At 49.7% G+C, this 21,527-nt stretch overlaps 1 protein-coding gene across 1 annotated transcript; it reads right to left on the bottom strand.

Moving 5' to 3' along the window:
- Positions 1 to 752: 752 nt before the first annotated feature.
- Positions 753 to 21,523, bottom strand: NDUFA9 (NADH:ubiquinone oxidoreductase subunit A9). Its single transcript, XM_010964818.3, has 11 exons — positions 21,381 to 21,523; positions 16,676 to 16,846; positions 16,208 to 16,305; positions 14,009 to 14,100; positions 12,783 to 12,924; positions 11,106 to 11,208; positions 9,705 to 9,772; positions 8,403 to 8,479; positions 4,109 to 4,204; positions 3,507 to 3,573; positions 753 to 1,033 (listed from the first exon to the last, which is right to left on the bottom strand). The coding sequence occupies exons 1-11, from the start codon at positions 21,487 to 21,489 to the stop codon at positions 863 to 865; spliced, it is 1,194 nt and encodes a 397-aa protein (XP_010963120.2). The 5' UTR covers positions 21,490 to 21,523; the 3' UTR covers positions 753 to 862.
- Positions 21,524 to 21,527: the final 4 nt, after the last annotated feature.

Here is a 21,527-nt window from a genome sequence, read left to right as displayed (position 1 = left end):
TCTCGTCCTGTGGCCCACGGGGCTGCGTGGCAGCAGACCACGTGATCAACCCTGGGCCACCAAGGATGGCGGCGTATCAGCCTCACCACAGATTCTGGGAGTTGTTCATCAGAGTGACTGAGGGATTTGCCAACACTAACCAACGATGTGCCTCAATCTCAGCTGCAACGTTAACAACTTACAGAAAGTCCTAATTCCTAAGCACTGGCCTTGCTCAAGAGAGCCCTCCTCGGCCCCCCCTCTGCACGACAGAGGCCCCTCTACACCCACTGACCCGGAGTCACTCAGGGGCTGTCCTACCAGCAGGGGCAAAGGCCTTGGGGAGCTCAGCTCTGAGCAGAGGACTCCGGAATGATCGCTGTAGTCTGTAGACCGTGTGTGTGTGTGTGTGTGTGGATGATTTTTAGAATGCGTGCAGACATCACTAAGATAGATGTGTAAAAGCGCTGGAAGGGTGAATACATTCAGGTAAGTTATGGGACATTGTGTATTTTCTCAATTAACGCACAGTAAAGACAATCACACGTCACTTGGGGTCTTCACAATATTCTGACGTTAAAGAGGGGCTCTTGTCTTCCAGAACCTTCACAGGAAGTGGCCTGACAGAAGGAAATTCAAATCCTCCAGCGTTTCAGAGAATAAATGATATATATGTCACTGTTAAATATATGCATTTAAGAAAATTATGCTCAAACCCTAAATCGCCGAATTTCTCATTTGATAAGTCAGGAAAGAAAGTGCCACCACGGAACTTCACGTCAGACGTTTTAACGTAGTGCTCTTATTCGCTACGTACAGGATGCTCTGGTCTTTAGCTGGATGACCCAAATGACACCAGAAACCAAGGGCGGCTCAGAGGCCACTAAACGTTGACGGTCTTGGCCGGCTTCACGTCCTCCATTTCAGAAGACAGCCAGCGGTACGTGCGGTGACGCCGCAGCACCTCGATGGCCTTGAGTTCCAGGGGTGTGGCCTGAATGCCCAGGTCCTCCAAGCCGGGCAGGTGAGGCAGCGTCATGTCTGTGGTGTGCACCTTGGGACAAACAAGAAGCAGAGAGAGCACTGAACACCGGCCAAGGACACGGAGCGCCAGCCTCGCAAACACTGGGGCACGAAGGCTGGCCCAGGCCCGCCGCTGAGGCTCAGCAGGGCCCGGAACCACCAGAGGTGGACCACAGAGGGAGCGTTTGTGGAGGAAAAGGCCGGGGCCCCCCGTGTCAGCACCAGGCCCCCCAGCGCTGTCCATGCGCGCAGGCACGGACCCGCCGCAGGGTCCGGGAGTCGGTGTGGCTGGGAGCGGACGAGTCTGGAGGCTCAGCTGCAGAACCGGGGCTGGAGCAGAACTCGCCCATCCCCGGGACGCCCCTGCACCCGTTCTCTGAGCACAGCTCTCGGCCTCGGTTTTAACTGCTGAATCGAGACCATGAAGCCGTGATCCGCTACCCCGTGGGCTCCAGCCAGACTCCACCTGGCTGACCACTGCTCGCTCTGGACCTAAAACACCGAGCCCACCTTGTCTGGAGGGGAGAATGAGCTCCAAAAGGCCAAGGACCCTGCTCACCCGAGCGCAAATGAAGAGGACCTGGCTCCATACAGAGCAGCACCCGCCCGCACCCGCCCCCCGCCCCCCCCCCCGAGGGGAAGTCTGCTCCCAGGGCGCCATCGAGCGGTCTCCAGACCGAATCCTGCTGCGCCCACACTTCTCGGTGACGAACCTAAGACGCACGCCAGTCAGATACACTGGCGGGTGCTGCCCGCCAGCCCTCCCGCCAGGTCTCTCCTGAACGCAGGAAGGACATCTGAAACGGGCTCAGCTTTCCAGACACAGCCCATCCGATGGGAGGGGAACGTCTGCCTGTGCACAGCTGTTCCCCAAGGACTGTTTTTGCATCTCCCCTACATTTAGCTTTTAGATAACATTCAGGGGGACAATCTGGCTGCTTCTTGTTGATAAGAGGCCACTAGGTTTTCAAAGGTAGAGACGGGAGAGTGTGTTTATCGTAATTTGTATTCTCCCTAGAAACTCTGCTCCACGCAGTGGACAAACGGTCAGGGAGGAAGACAGGTGTGGGAGACACGGACGGGAGGAGCCGGAGCCTGGAGCCCAGCACACGGAGCGGGCGAGAGGCAGGGGAGCCGGTCAAGAGAATGAGGAGAGAAACACCTACCGCTTGGACTCGAGTAGGCAGAGCGGAAACAATTATTTCCACGACCTTTCTACAAGCAGAACGTTCTCAATGCTGTTATGAACGCTTTCCTAATAAACGGCTGAACCGAAGGCAGGCAGAGGGAGGTAGGACGTGGCGCAGCTTGAGGGGGGCCCAGTCACACTGGCTGGCGGTCTGCCTCGGTGCTGCCTGGCACAGCAGCCACTGGCCAAAGGGGTGACTGTCATTTAGGTTTAAGTTAATTCCAATTTAATAAAACTCAAATCTTATTTCTGCAGTCACACTGGCCACGTCTCAAGTGTTCACCCGTCACATGCTGCGAGCAGCTACGTTCTGAACACTGCAGACTAGAGAACTCTTCATCACTGCAGACAGCCCCAGATGGTCCTGTTTCGCTCCAGATGAAGGAGGAAAAGATGAAGTCAAGGGGAATTGCCAGGTTTCTGCCTTGAGTCACACAGCGAGTAGTGATGTCACCGAGCGAGAGGAGAGAGGCCCAGAGAGCAGTGTGCAGCTCCACCTTTGGGCACGTCACATCTCAGGTGACTGTCATACAGCTAAGCAGACGCAGGCCCGCAGCTGGCCGGGCAGGAGGTGCAATTCAGGGCTGGACATAGAGCTGCAGTCACGAGCTGACGCGGGACTAAGTGAGGGTTGTTCAGAGAAAGAGCAAGGACAGAACAGGGCTGAGGGCGGAGCCCGAGGACCTCCAATTTCTGAGATCAGGGAGCAGAGGATGGGAGACCTAGTGAGAGCAGGAGAAGCTTCAGGATGTGGAGACGGCGGGAAAACAGACAGAAATTCAGGGTTTCAAGAGGAGAGTAGGGGCCCCTCTGACCCACGCGGCTCACAGATGGAGTGAGGGAGGTCAGAGCCCTGACCACTGGGTTTGGCGGCATGGAGGTCACAGGTGACCTGGAACAGAGCAATGTTCGGGGAGACAGGGAAACAAAAGCCTGAAAGGAGCGGGTTAAAGCAAGGAGGAGGTAAGGAACTGCCACGACAGGTGCAGGAGCTCCCCTGAGGAGTCTGATGAACAGGGACACAGACAAACAGGGCGGAGCCAGACAGATGGGCGGAGGGAAGACGTCTGCCTTAAAGAAAAGAATCACAGAGCTGCTGAGGCACGTCTGCACACTGCCCAGCGGAGAAAGAAAGGTGGGAAAGTCTGAGCTAAGACCCTGGACAGGCTGTGGGGGGGGGGAGGTTTGTGCCCGGAGGGGCCGAGCTGTGACAGCAGGACGGCAGACAAGCAGGTGAGAATGACCCGGCCCAGCCGCAAGCAAACCGGACGCCCCCTCGCCACCTGTGCGGCTTGCTGCCCGTGCTCACACTCACCCGCTCCACTTTGTCCCTCGTCGTCCAGGGCTCAAACGGACTGGTTTCAAAGAGCCGTGCCACCCATCTGGAGAAGGAATAAACAGCACATGTGATGGGCGTCTCTTTGCTCAACATTCAAGCCAGACTGCGAGGGCCCAGGGACAGGCGCTGCTGCCGCTGGCTCTCCTCGGTCCCGCCGGAGGGACAGCGCATCGGAGGAGCCAACAAAGTGCAGCCGCCCCACCCGAGACAAGCAAAAGGATCCAACTGTGACGTCGGTCACAGTCAGCCAGCTCTAAGCCCAGACAGTCAAACATGCTTCTGTTAAGGACGCACGACACTGCCAACCGAACCCTGGGGGTTTCTAACGGAGAACGTGAAGACCCGCGGATTTAGCCTTCCGGCACACGGTGTTCTCCTCACCCACACACATCCACACCTCCCCTCAGACTCTCCCAGCTCCTTCCTAGAGGAATACTGAGGCATCAGGAGCCCCTCCCGGTTACAGGTTCCGAGGCTTCACTGCATCGGACGCGCGCCCGCCGACCCCGGGCCAGGCACGTCACCCATGCCGCGCGGGGCCAGCTCTCAGAAGACACAAAAGGCATCGCTTGACTTACCGATAGGCAAAGTGTGGCAAAGGATACGGGAGGAAGGGTCTGTGAGCCACGGCGAAAATGTACTGCACCAGGTCAAAAAGGACATACCGACTGGGCCTGCAAACAGAAAATGCATGGTTCTCCAGGTTACCTGCTTCCCACAAATTTTTGTTCTTAATTTAACAAAGTAGTATTTTTCTTAGAAAAAAAGAAACACATATGCACCGTAGGAAATGCAGATTAGCACAGGAAAATCACCTAGTCCCCCCAAAAGAGGAAGTTACTACATTTAATGTACAGTCCTCTCACCCCCTTACAGGCTCTGCTTCTGCACCTGTAACTGCGCACAGGTCACCCCATTCTGTAATGTCCTCTCCATTTACTGTTAACTCCCGCCGTCTCCCTGTGGCGCTGCGCACCCCAGCGCATTCTTAACAGCGCACACGTTGCGCTGCAGGTAATGGTAACCATTTTACTGATTCCCAGGTTTGGGATATTTAAGCTTAATAAATACTAAGCATTATTTTATAAAAGTTTTTCTTTTATAAAATGCTTCATGACCATTCCTGCTGTAAACATTTGTACTCACCCATAATTATGGATTTATAATACATTCTGCAAGTAGAGCTAGCTCAAAGGCTATTTTGAAATTTTGGAGCTTTTATCAAATACTCCCAAACAGGTGACATCAACTTACAGAAAATGCTAGTAGCCCCCTCACCAAAAATGAGTTTAGTCATTAAAATAAAAAATAAGCAAACAAAATTTTGCCAATCTGCCAGATAAAAAAGGTACCTCAATGTTTTCACCAGCAATACTTTAATACTAGAGATTAGTTTTTTTCTTCATGTATTATTGGTCACTTACATTTCTTTCTTTTCTCTCTTTCCTGCTGGAGTCCGTTCTTGGAAGAATGGTTTGTAGAAATTTTTATATTTTAATGATACAGTTGAAAGTATACATATTTTTCCTAATGCTTTTAAGTCGTTTTTTTTAATCCATAAAGTCAGTCATTCTGCAACGCACCTCTGTACTGACAGAGGGCAAAGACGTATCACCATTTATGAATAATCTACCCTTCCTCCGTATTTTGAAATGTCACCCTCATCACATTCTCTATATATTCTTACATGTATTTGAGACTGTTTCTGGATGTTCTGTTCTATTCCACTAATCTGAATAGTTCTGTGCATAACCTAGCTTTATTAGTGCTTATATACGCTTTTTATATCATTTCACCTATTTCTAATCCCTTTGCCTCTGAAAGCCTGCGGCTGCTGAGAGCTGAGTGAAGGTGATTCAGTGAGAGCCTTGTCATTCTGACATTTTCACTGGAAACAAACAAACAGAAGTCAGCTGGGGGAAGTATCAGACAAAGCCCTCAAGCAGCTTCCTCCGAGCTCCAGCAGGATGGGTGTCAGGACCACCGCATGTAACACACACTACACAGAGCACACCGGCGACCTTGCCGGTGACCGGCAATGCTGGGTTCACAGGTAACTAAGTCTGTGGTACACTTGCGCCTCCGCTGTTGGAAAGCACTTTGTGTTCCATTAACCGTGACTCACAGACGGGTCCAAGTGCCCCCGCTCTCAGAGAAAGGGACACCGAAGGCTGGAGATTCATGGTTTGCAAAGTTCCTCAGCAAAACCTTGTCCCCCTGTTCCCCTCCCCACTATCCTAGCAAAGCAAGACCCCTGCTCTGGCTAGTCCCAGTCTCTGCCTTCTCTGTGACTGAACCCTCAGCAAGACAGCACTGCAGAGAACACAGCCCTGGGCTACGTGGCTTCACTTCTGCTTCTGATCAGGAATGTCAAACGGAAGACTCAGAAGACCCGGCTCTGCTTTGCGGCTGCCCCGCGGCCCTGGGAGCGCTCCTGCCTCCCTCTGGGGAGTCCCTCCTCTCTCCTTCTCTGGCCCGATCTTCCCACCCCACTCTCACCCACCCCAGCCTGCCTTTTAGCTGATGCCCTTGTCTTTTCATCCTTTTCTTAATGGTGTCTTTGAGATGGAAAAGTTTTCAACTTTGATGACATCTAACGTACCCATCTTTTCCTTTGACTGAAGAATGCTTTTGATGTCGTGGCAGCAAGATCTTTGCCTAACCCAAGGTCGAGAAGATTTTTAAATGTTTCTTCTAAATGTTTTACAGTTTAACTCTTACAGTGGGGTCTCTGATCTGTTTTGAGTTAATTTTTTCATGGATGGTGCAAGCATCTATATTCGTCTCTCTGCACGTGGATCGGACCATTTGTCGAAAAGACTATTCTTTCCCCATTGAAGTGTCATGGCGCCTCTGTCAAATCAACTGTCCATAAACATGAGGGCTGATTTCTAGAACATCAGTTCTGCTCAACTGACCTCTATGTCTATTCTTACTCCAGTGCCTCACTGTCTCGCTAATTCTAGCTTTAGAGTGAGTTTTGAGGTTGGGAAGCTCAAGTGCTCCAACTTTATTCCTTTGTCAAAATGCTTTTGGCGATTGTGGGTCTCTTGAATTTCTGTTTAAATTTAGAATCAATTTGTCACTTTCTGCAAAACAGCCTGCTTGAATTTTGACAAGATTGAGTTGAATATATAGATCAATTTGGGAAAAATTGCCATTTTAACAATATTAACTCTTCCAATCCAAGAACGTGAAATGCCCTTCCATTTGTGTAGGTCTTCCTTCACCTTCCTCTGCAATGTTTCAGGGCTTTCAGCACACAAATCTCACACATTTTGTTAAATTTATACCTAAATATTTTATTCTCTTTGATGCTACTGTGAATAAAATAATTTTCTTAATTTTATTTTCAGACTGCTCATTTGCTAATATACGGGGACTGAGTTTTCTGTATTGACCTTGTGCCCCGCGACCCTGCTGGACTAGTTCACTGGTTGTCAGTGTTGTGTGTGTGTGTATTTAGTGGGCGACTGACACAACGGAGCAACGTCAGTTAATAACTATGAAAGAGCAAGGAGCAAGACTAAGGTCGTGTCTCTGTCGCGGCCTCAGAGAAATAAAGTCTCCCCTGGGGCTGAAGCGACAGAGAGAGACGTGGGTACAGCCTTACAGTTTCATGCGGAAAAACGCCTAAGCTGCCACGTTTATCTCACTGCTCCCGTCGCCAACGGGACGAGGATGACTCCCTGCAGCCCGGCAGAGTCCGGAACAGCGGCGCAGAGGGGAAGAGGACGACGGCTAACTCGTCCCAGAGCCGTCCCCCCTGAGAGTGAGCCAGGCTGGTAAAGCCACTTCTGCTCCCCTGCCGCTTGGCGTCCAGGTCCGAGTACCTCCTGGCTGATGTCTTCTGAGCCCGGTGTGCCACGGAACCTGTGCCCAACACGCTTTTCTGCGAGTAACTGTCCCACAGTATACAGCCGCCTGCACGCTGACGTGCTGAAACTGAACTCAGAGAGACAGGCACCTTACCGCGGCCGGCTGACGTGGAAACCCAATACAGAGATTTTGGCACTGAAAAAAAAATTGACTAAATTTGTAGTGACAGTGAAACGTACATACACAGGACCCCACGGTGCCGGGAAGACACACCACATCTCCTGGCTTAGAGAAAGGAGCGTCTTTTCTTTAGAAGCAAATAGGATTCTGGGCCAGTCAGCAGGTGAATTTGGTACTTTTCAACGTGGCAGACTGAGTCTTAGCTTTTTAGTTTTAATTAATTCAGTAAAAAGGTCCGAGACCTAGCTGCGACATGACTGAATAATTCAGGTAATTCACACAGCTTAACTGCACCCCATTTCTCCTGACAGCGAATTGCAACAAGGATAACATACTGCAAATGGTCAGTCCTACAAAGCACAGGAAATTGTACCCTAAACCAGCCATTTCCACTCTTCTGGGGCGCAACGATGCTCTATCCAAATTAGTTTGATTTTTGCAACTGTGCTCACTCCCTGTAAGTGTTTCAGAATTCACAGCAGTATCCTTCTGCATACTGAAAACACCACTGGAGTCTGACAAAGCCCTCCCTGGGGGTCCCTGGACTACGCGTGTGCAACAGCCCAGGGCAGCACTTCTCAGGCTCTGGAGCCAGAGGAATCATTCACTCAAGCAGACGGCCAGGTTCCCTCCCACTCTGACCTAATCAAAGCGCTCAGGCACTCCTGACAGGGTGGCCCCTGGACAGCTCTTCTAGATGTGCTGGCCTCAGGGCTGAGAATAAGGCTTCTGGAACAAATACCATCAAAGACAGAGACTGAGAAATGCAACGCACAAACCGGTTAGCGATGCGTTTAGAAAGCACTTTGCCGTAAACCATCATGGCTCTTTTAACAGGCAGCACAACTTCACAGTCAAACTCCAGCCACCTACCCGACAAAGGCGAAAGATTTCCCTCTGGCATCCGGGTCCTTAATTGCGTTAATGATCCCTTTAGCCACGTCCACAACCTGTGAGAAGTTATAACACACGTCTGAGTGAAGAGGGAAACAGAGAGACGGGGAGAGGAAGAGACAAAGTGAGGAAGAAAGGAAGAGGGGAAGGGAGGGAGGGAGGGAAGGAGGGAAGCAGGCAGGCTACATCAATCACAGCAAAAAGAACAACAAAATTAAAATGATGGCATCGTCTCTTTTCAGAAAGCTCCTGAAAGAACCCGCTCCTCAAGAGCTCAAAGCACCTCCTCGCTGGGAGGACTGCCTGAATGTTTTCTCTCGTCAGAACATCTCCATCAGCTCATCGTCAGGTGGTGCCAAGACTTCTCTGACCTGCCTCTCCCGCTCTCCAGCCTCACCCCTCACTCCTGCCCTCGCTCCGTCACTGCACCAGCACAGCCAGGCTGAACGGTGTGGGGCTGCCAACATTTTACCATGCTGACTTTTAAAAATAATCGTCACGTGATTTTAGTCCCCATGGTTTTCACTGGTCGCCGGGGATTTTGGTCCCCAGGGGATACTGGCAAATGCCTGGAGACATTTTTAATGGTCCCAGCTGGGGGGATGGGGGGCTACTGCCATCTGGTGGCTGGAGGCCAGGAACACAGCTAAATGTTCCACCAAGGCCCCTAAGACAAAGCATTATCTGGCCCAAAACGTCAACAGAGCCCCAGCTGAGAAACCCTGGTTCAGCACCACGTGGAATCCAACACGCTGCCTCACCTCAGGGCCCTGTGCACACTGCTCCCCACCGTGTGGGGCACTCTGCCCCAGCCCCCCGCATCCGACTTGCTATTAGTCATCTTTGGGGTCTCACCTTAGATGTCATTCCTCTGGGAGGCCTTCCCTGACCCTCAAGTCTGGAGCAAGCGTCCTCTGACATAATTATGTGAAACTCTCTCCCTGTCACAGCACTGATCAGGCTGCTGCGTGACCACTGCTTTGCGGACCTGCCTCTGACCCAGACCAGCCCGAGGACGGCAATCTGGGCCTGCGCCGTCAGCATCTGCACGCCCCCAGTGACGTGCGGCGCGCCTGGCGCACTAAGGGCTCAGTACGCTTCTCTGAAATGAATGATTAAGTGGAGACACAGAGAATACGGCTACCTCTCAGGTCACCTGAGCGGCAACTGGTGGCAGCAAGCTGGCAAAGACGGAAGGACGGATTACAGGATTAGGACAAAACCAGAACACGGACGCCTGAGTCCTGAATTCAGGGAAAGCTCGTTTACCCGGGCACTTACATAGACGGGCTGTTTCACTGTCTTCTTGCCCAGGGCGATGAGAGGGACGCCGCCAAACCAGCGAATATCTGGCAGAAGAAAGAGAACCGTTCTTAGAGGGTCCAAGCTGCCACAGGACCCAGCTCCGGGGCAGCACTGCCAATCTGTGTGACGGAAACCATGAAACAAGCGCAGCCGGCTGAGGGAGTGGACGGTCTCACAGGGAGCAGTCATTTGTTCTTCACGCAACAAACACGGAAAGTAAAAGGGTCAGATACTGAAGGACATGAGGTCAAGGGCCTGGCTACTTGTCCTCTACTCTGCAATGCGGAGTGCGTGGCCACTCCCAAGACTGGGCTCTGACCGCACCCGTTGTGAGAAGCACAGGAATCAGTGTCATCAGTACAAGGCAGGTAACTCAGAAAAAGATGCAGCGAAAATGGGAATTTAGTGTCTGACGAATGCAGCACCACAAATACATGGAAAATAGAAGTACTACTTAATATATGATGCTGAGACAAACATTCTACTATTTGAAGGAAAAAAACAAAAAAAGAAAGAAATGGCTCACATCTCACCATAAACCAAAACAAAATTCCAAGTGGCCTAAACATAAAGGTAAAAAAAAAAGACAATAAAATACTTAGGAAAAACTTAACCAAACTGGCTAAAGACTTGCACACAGAAAACTACAAAGCATTGCTGAAAGAAAATTTAAAAGACGCACACAAAAACAGAAAGACACCCTGTGTTCATGGACTGGAATACTTAGCACTGCTAAGACGTCAACACTCCCGAGAGCAATCTACAGATTAACGCGATCCCCATCAAGACCCCAACGGTGGCTTTTGCAGAAAGATAGGAAACTCCTTTCTAAAATGCCTATGGAATTTTGAGGCCCCAAGTGGCCAAAACAATCTTGAAAAAGAAGAGTTGGAGGTGCCAGACTCTCTGATGTCAAAACTTCCTACAAAGCTACAGAAATCAGTGTGCAGTGATCAGAACAGCAGCACAAAGGCAGACAGAGGCCGACGGCACGAAGCTGAGAGGAAAACCCCTGCGTATCTGCTCAAGTAATTTTTGACGAGGTGCCAAGACCGTTCAGTGGGGAAACGACAGTCTTTCCACAGGTAAGGGCGCTCGTGGACTTGCCAGTCCCAGACCTAGTCAGTCCCAGTTACAGTCCCTAAGCCCCAAGGCCAGGCTCTTCCCAGGCACCCAAGCTGCTTCTTTTGATATTGAGTGACAAAGACCCGGAGAAGGACCAAGGTGACTGGGCCGGTGTAACCTTTGGGGAGAAAAAAGGCAACTGGAGGAGAAAAAGAATATAACCCCAGTCTATCAAGTCAGAGAACACTGCGAGCTCATGCTTCCCTTCAGCCTGGTTAACCAGCACCCCCTTCACCCACTAAGAAGACCTACTTGCAAAATAATTGAGGAATCTATCCTCTCTTCCAAAGGCGTCCGATGGCTTTATGATGGTGGCTTCTGGAAAGGCAGCTCTCACTTCCTTCTCCCCAACAGCCTGAGCAAACAACCAAAACAGCAGAGTCTGAGAGGAGGGAACGAAGTGGCCATTCCTTCCCCTGTCGGGACCCAACCTGAACTTGAGAGGCCCTGTCTTCCTCCAGGTTAGGGTAACTCATAACCGTTACCGTCGGCCCCCGCATACGCGGGTTCACTTCCCGCAGGTTCAGCCACCTGCAGTCCAAAACCATTCCACGAAAAATTCCAGAAATGAACAGTTCTTAAGTTTTAAGCTGCGTGCTGTTCTGAGTGGCACCGTGAAATCTCAGGCCTTGCATCCTGACATCACAAGATGGGTGAGCACAGAACAACAGGTTATCTTGAGGGAGGGGGAGAGAGCGAGCGAAGGGCCAAGTTCACACGACTGCATTACAGTCTGTCACTACAACTTCTACTTTACTAGCGTTGCTGTTAATCTCTTACTATGTAACTTGTAAACTAAACCTTATCACAGGTGCGCACGTCTGGGGAACACACAGCATATACAGGATCTGGTACTCCCTCGGCTTCAGGCATCCACTGGGGGTCCCGGAAGGTGCCCCTGCAGTAAGGTGGGGGGACTAGTGTCCACAGAATTTAAAAAGAAAATAACACAGAAAAATGCCCTGCGTCTTACAGCTCCTGCCGGTGTCTTCCCACATTTACTCTAGGGGAGCTTCTGCAGAAGAAGAAAGGAGGAAGATCAGCAGAACTCTCCCAGCCTCCCTCTTCCCTTCCAGTCCCAGGTTCCCTGGCTGGAGTCCACATATAGCAGCCTGCCCGGGGAAGGAGGGCATGGGGGCCGGCTAAGGCACGGAGGTGGCAGCTGGCACCCCCAGCCAGAGGAGCCAGGGATGGGCCAGCCTCTCCCTCATCTAACTGCTGCAACACCCTCCCCGTCATCCTCCGCTCCCTCCCGAGACAGGGCCTCTCGGTCAGTGCAGGTATCAGCAACCGGGTCAGCCTTCCCGCTCCTGTGCCCCCGCTCTGGGTGACATCAGTGCCCCAGGGGACACGGACCTCAGTTTCTTGAGCTTGTCAACTCTGGTGACCTCACCTTCACCCCACTTCTGCCACTCTCAGCTTGGCCAGGCCGCAGACCAGAACTGCCCACAGTGGCCGGCTTCGGAACCCTAAGTGAAGACGGCCAGAGACGCCCCCTGTGCTCCAGCCTGTGCTCTCTGCTCCTCTGCTCTGCCTTCCTGCCCACCGCCCCGCCTAAGCCCCTGCCTCAAAGGAGACTCTGCGGCCCAACCTTTCCATCACTCCCTCACCCGTGCGGCAGACCGCCTGTCCCTCGGCCCTTTACCCCGCCCACCAGTGCAATCCCAGGCCCGGAAGGAGCCCATGAGCCTCCCCGTTAAGCTGCACGCCCCTGCGGCCTTCAGAGCTGGGGGAAAAGCAGTGCATAAAAATCACAAATTGGTGTCACGATGAATTCCCGTCACCACACACACACACATCACATTCTGGATGTGGAGAATTAGAGTCCCCTTTAATTCTGGAAATGTCAATGAGAAATCTTTTAGCTCACATTTCAAAGGGGCCAAGAAACGCCAGCTCTGTGAGCCGCCGGACCTCCATGCTACTTACCTTGGACCTCAGATACCTCGAAGGGCTTTTGATATCAGCGTTCAGGTGCGACACGTGAATCAGCCTTTCAACTCCAGCTTCCTTGGACACCTGAGCAATTGCTTGGGGAATCTTCACAAAAACATCCTCAAAATCAAAGTTTCTGGAAGAAAAAACAGGTATCAGTTCAGAACACCTGACTCGGGATTTCAAAGCTTTTTGTGATAAGCTGCTTTTCGCACCATTGCTGGAATTCACAAATATTACTTCTAAATAGCAATTATTTAACCCAAAGTCACAACCAATAGGTTTTTTAAAAACTTTACAGGCTCTGCTCACTGTCATCACCATATATAATTTAAGGCTTACTCCAAGTTACAGATCAGCATGTATACTGGTCTCTGCCCTCAAGGCCGAGGACCTGTAAAAACCTCTGGCTGCACTGGCTGGGTGGGGACGGGGAAGTGTTGGGCGTGGGAAGGGGAATCACCTCTTACCCCGGGCCTTCGTTTCCCTCGGAGGAAAAAAGGAAACTAAGAAATACCTCAGTCACCAATTTACTCCAACATCACAAGCTAAATGCCTGCTCTGTGCAAAGCACCGTGGTAGTCGTCACGGGGGATATGAAGTTGAATTAGACTCTCCAAGTCATCAAAGAACTTAAAAGTGTGGGATGCGGCAGACACAGCTGAATAAATCTAAGTCAAACTTCCCTAAAACCTCAGAAAGAGGCGTGAACACAGGGCTGTGGAACCACAGGATTAAAGCATCATTTGTTGATAAATGACCCTCACAAGGAGTAAAAAGAACCGCTCAGATCGGTCCTCACGCCATCTTTGATTAACAATGTGAACAGATCTAGGACACTGTCCACATGAGGAAAGGCAATGTTCAGCTTGCTGGTCAGGAGAACAGGCAAAACCCTGCTCCGTAACCCATCCCAGCCCGACACACCCAAGCACAGGGCCACAACGGTGGCCCCAAAAACACGACGACACCACCACACCGGCTTTCCACGCACAGCACGTCACACTGCTCGCTCTTACTAGACTCGCTGCCAACTAAATCCTCGGCTGGAAGGGGGCTGCGGGGGCAGCGTGGTCACTGGGTGCGAAAAGGTTGTTCAATCAACACTCATTGATGGACCTAACTGAAAATGTCTCAAGTACAATCCTTTACATGCCCAATCAATGTCTACTGAAGCCTAAGGCTGCTTTGCAAAGAGGAAACGAGAGTCCAAGACGTACCTGGTTTCCCATTCTCGCCCCACAAGGTTGATGACCACATTGCTGTGCTCCACGGCTCTGCGGATAGAATCCTTGTCTCTCCCGTCCCACTCCTGCAACAGCAGCAGCCGGTCACGGGAGAACATAGGGGGGCACCCGGCACGAAGCGCGTCTGCAGCCCCCCCCTCCACCAGCAAGGTTCCAAACAGGCCAACCGCTGTTGGCGGCACAACGTGGCACCGTCTGGACCAGGTCCCCTGGTTACGATAGGAATGACCCTGAATCTCAGTTGCCCTGCTGATTCTCTGCTGCTTCTGGAGACAAAGAGGTCAAAGCACATTTTATTCAAGTAATCAAACGACAGAACTAGGAAAGACACAGTTTCCTGGGGCAGAGCAATTTTTGTCCTCCCCACTGCCCCCACAGTCCGTAAAGGAATCTAGTGATGAAGTCCTTCCTGGAGGAAACACAGCCAAAGGCCCAAGGATCGCCTGGGAGGTAAAACCACTTTCCCTTTTCAGCAGCAACCAGTTAGACTGAAGATAAGGGGAGTGTCTCTTAGAGGCTGAGATTAAATTGGGAACATTCATAGTTACTTTCTTATTTCTTTGTAACTCTTCACTCTATAATCCCGGACCTAGTCGTTTCTACTTTAAGGACATGAAAACAACACTCAGAGGGAAGCGACCTGCCTACCACGTCAGCGCAGTAGAGAACGCGTGCTCAGCACGCACGAGGCCTCTGGGTCAATCCCCAGTGCCTCCTTTAAAACCAAACAAATAAAATAAACCTAATTATCTCCCCCTCCCGAAAAAATTAAAAATCTGAAAAAAAAAAAAAAAAAAAGACAAGGTGGCCAACAACTTAAGGCACAAAGGACTAGGAAAAGGCAAGCCCTCTAACTGTAGCACCAGGCAGCTTGTGGGGAGTAAGAGCCTGGGAAAGAAAAACACGCTAGAAACAAGAGATTTCCAATATAAATATAGTACTTAGCTGGGGAACCTTCAGTAGAAAACAAGTGAAAATGCTGTTAAAAATAGGTCAAAATTAAAGAGACTGCAAATAACGCGTGTGAACACGATGGAGATGGTGAGGATGTTCACAGACATTTTTCAGAAGAGGGCAGTGTGTCAGGGGAGAGCTCAGGCCCAAGCGGGCCGACGAGAGTCAGAGAAGTCAGCCAGGGGAAGGGCAGACCCACGCGCGGCGCCCGGCGCGCCCCTCGGTGGGGAAGGCGGCCCCGGGGCAGTGGAACCCTCCGTGGAAGGGGGCCGCCCTGCAGGCCGCTCGGCACCCCGGCCCCTATGCGATACACCTCTGTGGTCTCTGGTCATGGTGACAGCCAAAAGGGCCCACACCTTTTCAATCACTCCCCGAAGGCTCCCCCACCGCAGGCCCCCTGCCCAGAGGAAGAACCTGCGGTTCTAGGCTAACACCAGTGAACACTCAGGAAGGACAATTCCACGTCAAGGCTACGCCAAGCCAGCCAAGTTACACACCACCCTCTGTGCGGTCCTCTCTGTCCGCGGAGGCACTGAACCACAGAAACACCACACGAGGCACATACGTCAATCTGAATCTTATCTCAGCCACGTTTGAAAGAATAAAAAGAAACAGGTGAATTTCACTTTAATAATACACTGTCTTTAAGCCACTATATCCAAAATACTGTTTCAATAGGTAATAAATGTAAAAACTCATTAACACTATGCTGAATGTCGTTTTCTTTGCACTAAGTCTTGGAACTGCGGTGTGTATGTGACACAGCACACCTCAGTTCAGACCAGCCTCACTTCAAGTGCCCGACAGCCGCGTGTGGCTGGTGGCTACCGGGCAGCACAGGTCTAGAGCAGGGGCTGGCGAACTGTGACCCACAGGCAACTCTAGCCTGTGTTCTACCTTTGTAAATAAAAGCTGTATTAGCACACAGCTGCTCCCATCCGTTTATATATTGCCTACGGCTGCTTCCAGGCTGCGGGGCAGCGCTAAGTGACCACGACAAGGCCCCCACGGCCTGCAGAGCCTCGGACACTTCCTACCTGGCCCTTACAGAAAAGTCCGCCAGCTGCTGACTGGCGTTTACACGGACACCCGTGAGCGGGGTATGCCCGTGGTGCGCTCTGGGAGGAAACCGCAGCTTTATTATACTCCGCTCTCTCCAAAAACCGAACTTAGTAAGTTACACTTGTCAACTCCAGAATCAGTAACACCAGCTCTTACCAGAAAGAGAATCTGGCCCAGGTCGCCCATGGGACGAAGGTGCATGGTGTCATATGGCTCACACCGGTAGGGCACGACCACCTGTGACCCCATGCGTCCTAGAAAGGAATGGATTGAAGCAAGGATCAATGTTAACACAGCGTGGATATGCTATGTGACTGTGATTTGGTAAATATTTAAATTCTAGCGTGATACGTGAATCGCATTTTGAATGTTTAGCAGAAAACACACTTTGCCCAGAGATGCCCTAGAGATGCCATAACTTTTCAGGGTCCCCTATCCTGTATCAGTGCCCATACAGGAAATACGGGCATGCTCACAGTGTACAGCAGGCCAAAATTACACAAACCCAAGAGGAGAGCAATTCATAATACCGTTAAAATGAAAAGAAACACAGCTTAAGGCTTCTCATTAGGCTACCATAATAAATGGCACTGGAGGCTGCCAAATTCAGGGAACTCTACCCACCGAGGTGGTTGACGACATAGCGGCCCAGGTATCCTGTGGCTCCAAACACAGTGGCCACGATCCCACTGACTGAGGAACGGCCACCCTTCCCATGAGGTGTGACAGCATGATGGAGCCGGCGCCCAGGGGGGCCGCTAAACACACATGTGGCTACCACAGTGATCGAAGGACCTGCGAGAAAACCCCAGAACATACAAAGATGGCAAATGTTACTATACAAGTGACTGTGAATACAAATAGCTTCTCTTCCTAGAGATGTAACATTATTTTCCTACAGTATTTTCATTTACTTAGATTACAGTTTAAATACAACTTTTAAGTTAAAAGTTACCATTTAAGTGCCAACAGCAACAATAAATACAAATTACTGCAACAAAGAATCCATAGGACATAAGGAAATGTATAAAAATTAGAAAGTAAACTCCTTGCCCTATAGGATATAGTTTACCTAGAAAGACAAATCACGTTAAGAAAAATAATAATAAGTTACAAATGACGAGAGTATAAACTTCAACATGAAAGGAACGGAGACAACGCAAAGTAAAGGAGCAACAGGTTAGAAAATCACGAGGACGGAATCCTGAATAAGGTGTGTTGGGAAAGGTTTGAAAGAGTATTAACAGAAAAGATCGATTTCCACGTGGAACATGTGCTACATCTAACAATGCAGAGGTGGGAATAAGCCCAGTGCAGGGAACAGCAAACAACTTCCCTGGAACAGACTCTGACACTGATGATGAATGAAAAATAAAACTGATGACATGGATTAGAGGCAGAGGTAAGAGATTACTTTTTTTAAAAGAGTGCAGTTCAGACTTAATACAAAACTCCTGAAAATCATCAAAAGTAGGTAAGCAAGTAACTCAGAAAGTAAGTCTGTTTCTGTTTTCTAGGGATGACTTTCCAGGGGCACTCTACCCAAAACCATTGTTTTCCCCTTTCCAAAAGTATGGAAGTGGAGGAAAAGCCTTGTTTACCAAATCGTTGCTGAAACCAGAGATTGAAAACAAACATCACAGATCAGACACACAATAAAAACAAAACAACATATAAGTAACAGCTAAACTTACAAAGGCACCTGGCATCGTTCTTAGCGCTTAATAGGTACTATCTCATTTAATGCTATCTTCAATGCCACTTTACAGATGAGGCAGCTAAGGCTCAGAGAGGTGATGTGACCAGCCCAAAGAGTCAGCAAAGGAGACTGACAAGCAGCCCAGGGAGGTAAGAGAGAAAACAAGAGAGAATGGTGCCCAAGAAGCCAAATGAAGAAAGTGACTGATGGAGAGAGCAGTGACCTTGATCAGACGCTGCTGAAAAGGGAAGCAGGAGGAGGGCAGAGGCCCCAGGACCTAGACAATGTTGGCTGTGAACGTCCTGGACCAGTTTCACTGCAGCAGGAGAGTTAATGGCTGACTACAGCAGACAAAAGAGGGAGGGGGAGGCAGGGGGCACAGAAGAGGAGTATAGGAAATTCTTCTCAGGGGATACGAGGTAAAGGAACAAAGAAAAAGGGGACGAGAGGAACAGGAGGACCAGGACGGGGTTTTTTACATGCGATATTTATATTTATAGGCTGGTGGAAACGACCCCGTAGAGGGTTAATTTTGATGATTCAAAAGTGGGAATGACGAGGTAAGGGAGGATGGGATGGAACGCCAAGTGAGGGAACTGGCCTTAGCTCAGAGCCGGAGGAGCTCACCCACTGTAAGAGGGAAAGCAGGGAATCACAGTCACCCCAGCTCAGCCAGCAGATTTTTATGGTGGGAAAAGACTCTTCCCATCCAATTCCTTTGAGTCTCTGTAACGCTAAGAACGAGGCAGAAGCTCATGTCAGAAGTTGTAGGAGACTGGCAATGTTAAATAACCACACGGAGAAAGGGAAAGCAAATTTCCTAGGAAAATGTCCTGCTGACAGTCTACCTGAGATCCGTATTCGTGAATTTAAAATTAAGGACAGTCAGTTAGTTTGGAGTTTTCCTTAGCTCAGCTCTCCACGGCTCGGGGGCAGGCAGGAAATACGTGGAAAGCTAGGTTTAATCAGCACTGATTTTTTTATGACAAAGGGATAAGGGCTGGGGAGTCGAGAATGTATGAAAGGGGATGATTAGAATGATGAGTAAGGAAGTCAGGGCACAGGATAAATGACAGAGTAAATGAAATGGGAAGAATTCCTGGAGTCCAGGTATGAACAACTCCAAGGACTGTTGTGAGGAAGAGAGTAAATGTGCGTAAAGCATTCAGCACGTTGCCCAGCACACACGAAGCACCCCATGAGGACTAGCTGCTTTCCTGTTATTACTTCAAAACTCCTGAGAAGGTAGTTACACTGACCTCCCATGGTTATTTGTTTTTTCAATAATTACGAGCCAGGCACTATTCTAGAAACTGTGACCAGCATAGTAAAGAGACAAAGTCCCTGGCCTCATGGAGCTTACATTTTAGAGGGTTATGAAAATCAGTAATAGGTAAGTACCTGTCACAGTGCCTTGCACATGATACGTCCTCAGTAAATATAAGTTATTACTCTCTTTGGCTCCAGGCTCTCCACTTACTTCCATTTATTGTGAACACCATTAGGAGAGTAATATTCTTTATTCATTATATTCCTCTGCTCAAAAACCTACACCGGTTTCTTGCTGTAATATTTAAACCAACAGTCTCCAAACATGTGCTTGCACACTGCGTTAGGGTTTTTATAGTATTTATTTGTAAATTACATGCATATTCCATTAGTACCAATGTCATGTGCAACACACATTAAAGCACTCAGAACAGTTGTCTGGTCTATAGCTTGAACTATGTATTAGCCATTGTTGTTATTACAGAAAACTGTTTTATTCTTTAAGTTCTAATACTGATTTTTTATACACCATTGGTTCCTCCTGTAAAACCCACTTTGAAGACCACTGGTCCAAACCCTGCCTGCCTCTCAAAGGCCTCCATTATTTGATCCCATCTAACATACTCGACCTCCTTTCCTACTATTCCAGATCTACAGCCATTTCACTGCTTCCTAAGAACTTCCCGCCTCCATTCTCACCCCCTTGTTCTTGCCAGTGCCAGGAAAACGTCCAACCTCTCTGACTTTCCAGATAATAACCCTTCAAAAGAAATATCAGTGGAAGTGCTGTAATTCTCCACTGGTCTTTCACACCTCCCTCCTTACTTTAAAGGATCTAGTCTTTCCCTTTTCTGATTTCCTATGTAACTCAGTCTCTCCACATTTCACCATTTATGTTTCACCCAGTTCTGTTTTATAGTGTTTTGATTGTTACACACTAGACTTGCCTCTGCAGACTTTACTCAAAGGCTTACTTTACAATAAAGCAGAGTGGTTAAGTGCACGAGCTATGGTGTCAGTTAAGAAAAAAAAAGTGAGTTAAAGGAAAAAAAGTATGAAAATATCTAGAACTGTGGTTAGCAGGGAGCAGGTACTCAATCAACAGCAGTTATTATCATTCACAACCTACGTTATGTGACACCAATGTAACAGTTTAACAAGAACCAGCAAATGTCTTTGCAAAGAAGTCATGGCTACAAAACCATCTATTATAAATGGATGTGCACCAAGCACCTTCCCAGTGGCCTGCAGGTGCTCTATCCAAGACGGAAAATTAAAAAGGATCCTCCAAGTACCCCCGACTCTCACCTCAGGCTGAATATCAGAACTACTTGCGGAGCTTTTTAAAATTTAAGGTGCAAGGATCCAGTCTCAAAAATTCTGATTCAATAGCCCTGCAATGAGTCCCCATTTCTAAGTTTTATAAAGCTCTAAGAATGATTCTGATATGTGGCTAATTTTGAGAGCAAATGACATTCTGTAATGACTAAAATACACTATGGAAAAAATACAATTTTTGGAGACTGATGGGGGGGTATGCTTGTAAAGGAGAAGAGGGTGAAAGAATGATGATGGAGTGTAACTGCATTCCCAATTTCCCTGCTTTTTTAGCCTCTCTGTTAATGAGTGGAGGAGCAACCTGTTTTTTCAATTTGAGCACCATAGCAGATCCAATCAGAACAGAAGGGAAAATAAACTACACTTAGACAAATCCTAATATATTCCCTTATTCTTCTTCCCTTTCTTTCCACCAGTCTCCTGGTTCTTCTCCCTCCCCCACAGCCCACCCCGGAGCACCCTTGGTTCCCCAGGTCCCAACGCCTCCACAGAACACGCTCTACATTTGCAGAGATGCTCCTGACTTAGAAAAGTGTTTTTTATAAATACTTCTTCATTTAATCTTCTCAGAAACTCCCTGCCATTGTGGTATTATCACTTCCACTGTGATACGCAGAATCCGAAGCTGAGACCGATTAACGGTTGGCACAAGGTCATAAAGTCAATCCACGAAGATTGACTTTATCCTTTCCTCCAGCCCTTTCAGCTTCCTCCTCCGTCCCCCCAAATATTCCTTATAACCCCAAACAATTACAACCCTCTCGACCTTTTACTTGTCCCCCATTTTTCTCTTTTCGTGGTGTTGCTCACGTTCTCCCAGCGAAGACCCCTTCCCAAGGGCACAATTTAATATGCGAGCCGGGGAAAGGAGGAGAGGAGAAACAGGACAGAGGCCGCTCCGGGCCCAGGAGAGCCGGGGTGCGCAGGGCGTCAGCGCGGCCGCTGCAGCACGGAGCCGCTCCCGAAACTCAGCTCCGCATCTCGGAAACCCGACCCGGGGCCGCCGTTCCTGCTGACACTTACGTGACATTGGCAGGGCCCGGACGACCCGGGGGCGAGCGGCGGCCGCCATCTTCTCCCACAATCCCCCGCCGCCGGCGCTCGGCGGACTACGGCTACCACGCAGGGTCATAAGTCATCGTTCTGGGCCGTCTGCGCAGGCGCGAACCC

Source organism: Camelus bactrianus, chromosome 34 (genome assembly GCF_048773025.1).
Source record: "Camelus bactrianus isolate YW-2024 breed Bactrian camel chromosome 34, ASM4877302v1, whole genome shotgun sequence".
Taxonomy (NCBI): Eukaryota; Metazoa; Chordata; class Mammalia; order Artiodactyla; family Camelidae; genus Camelus; species Camelus bactrianus.
The sequence above is the reverse complement of the archived record's forward strand: the minus strand, read 5'-3'. Positions and strand labels throughout refer to the sequence as shown.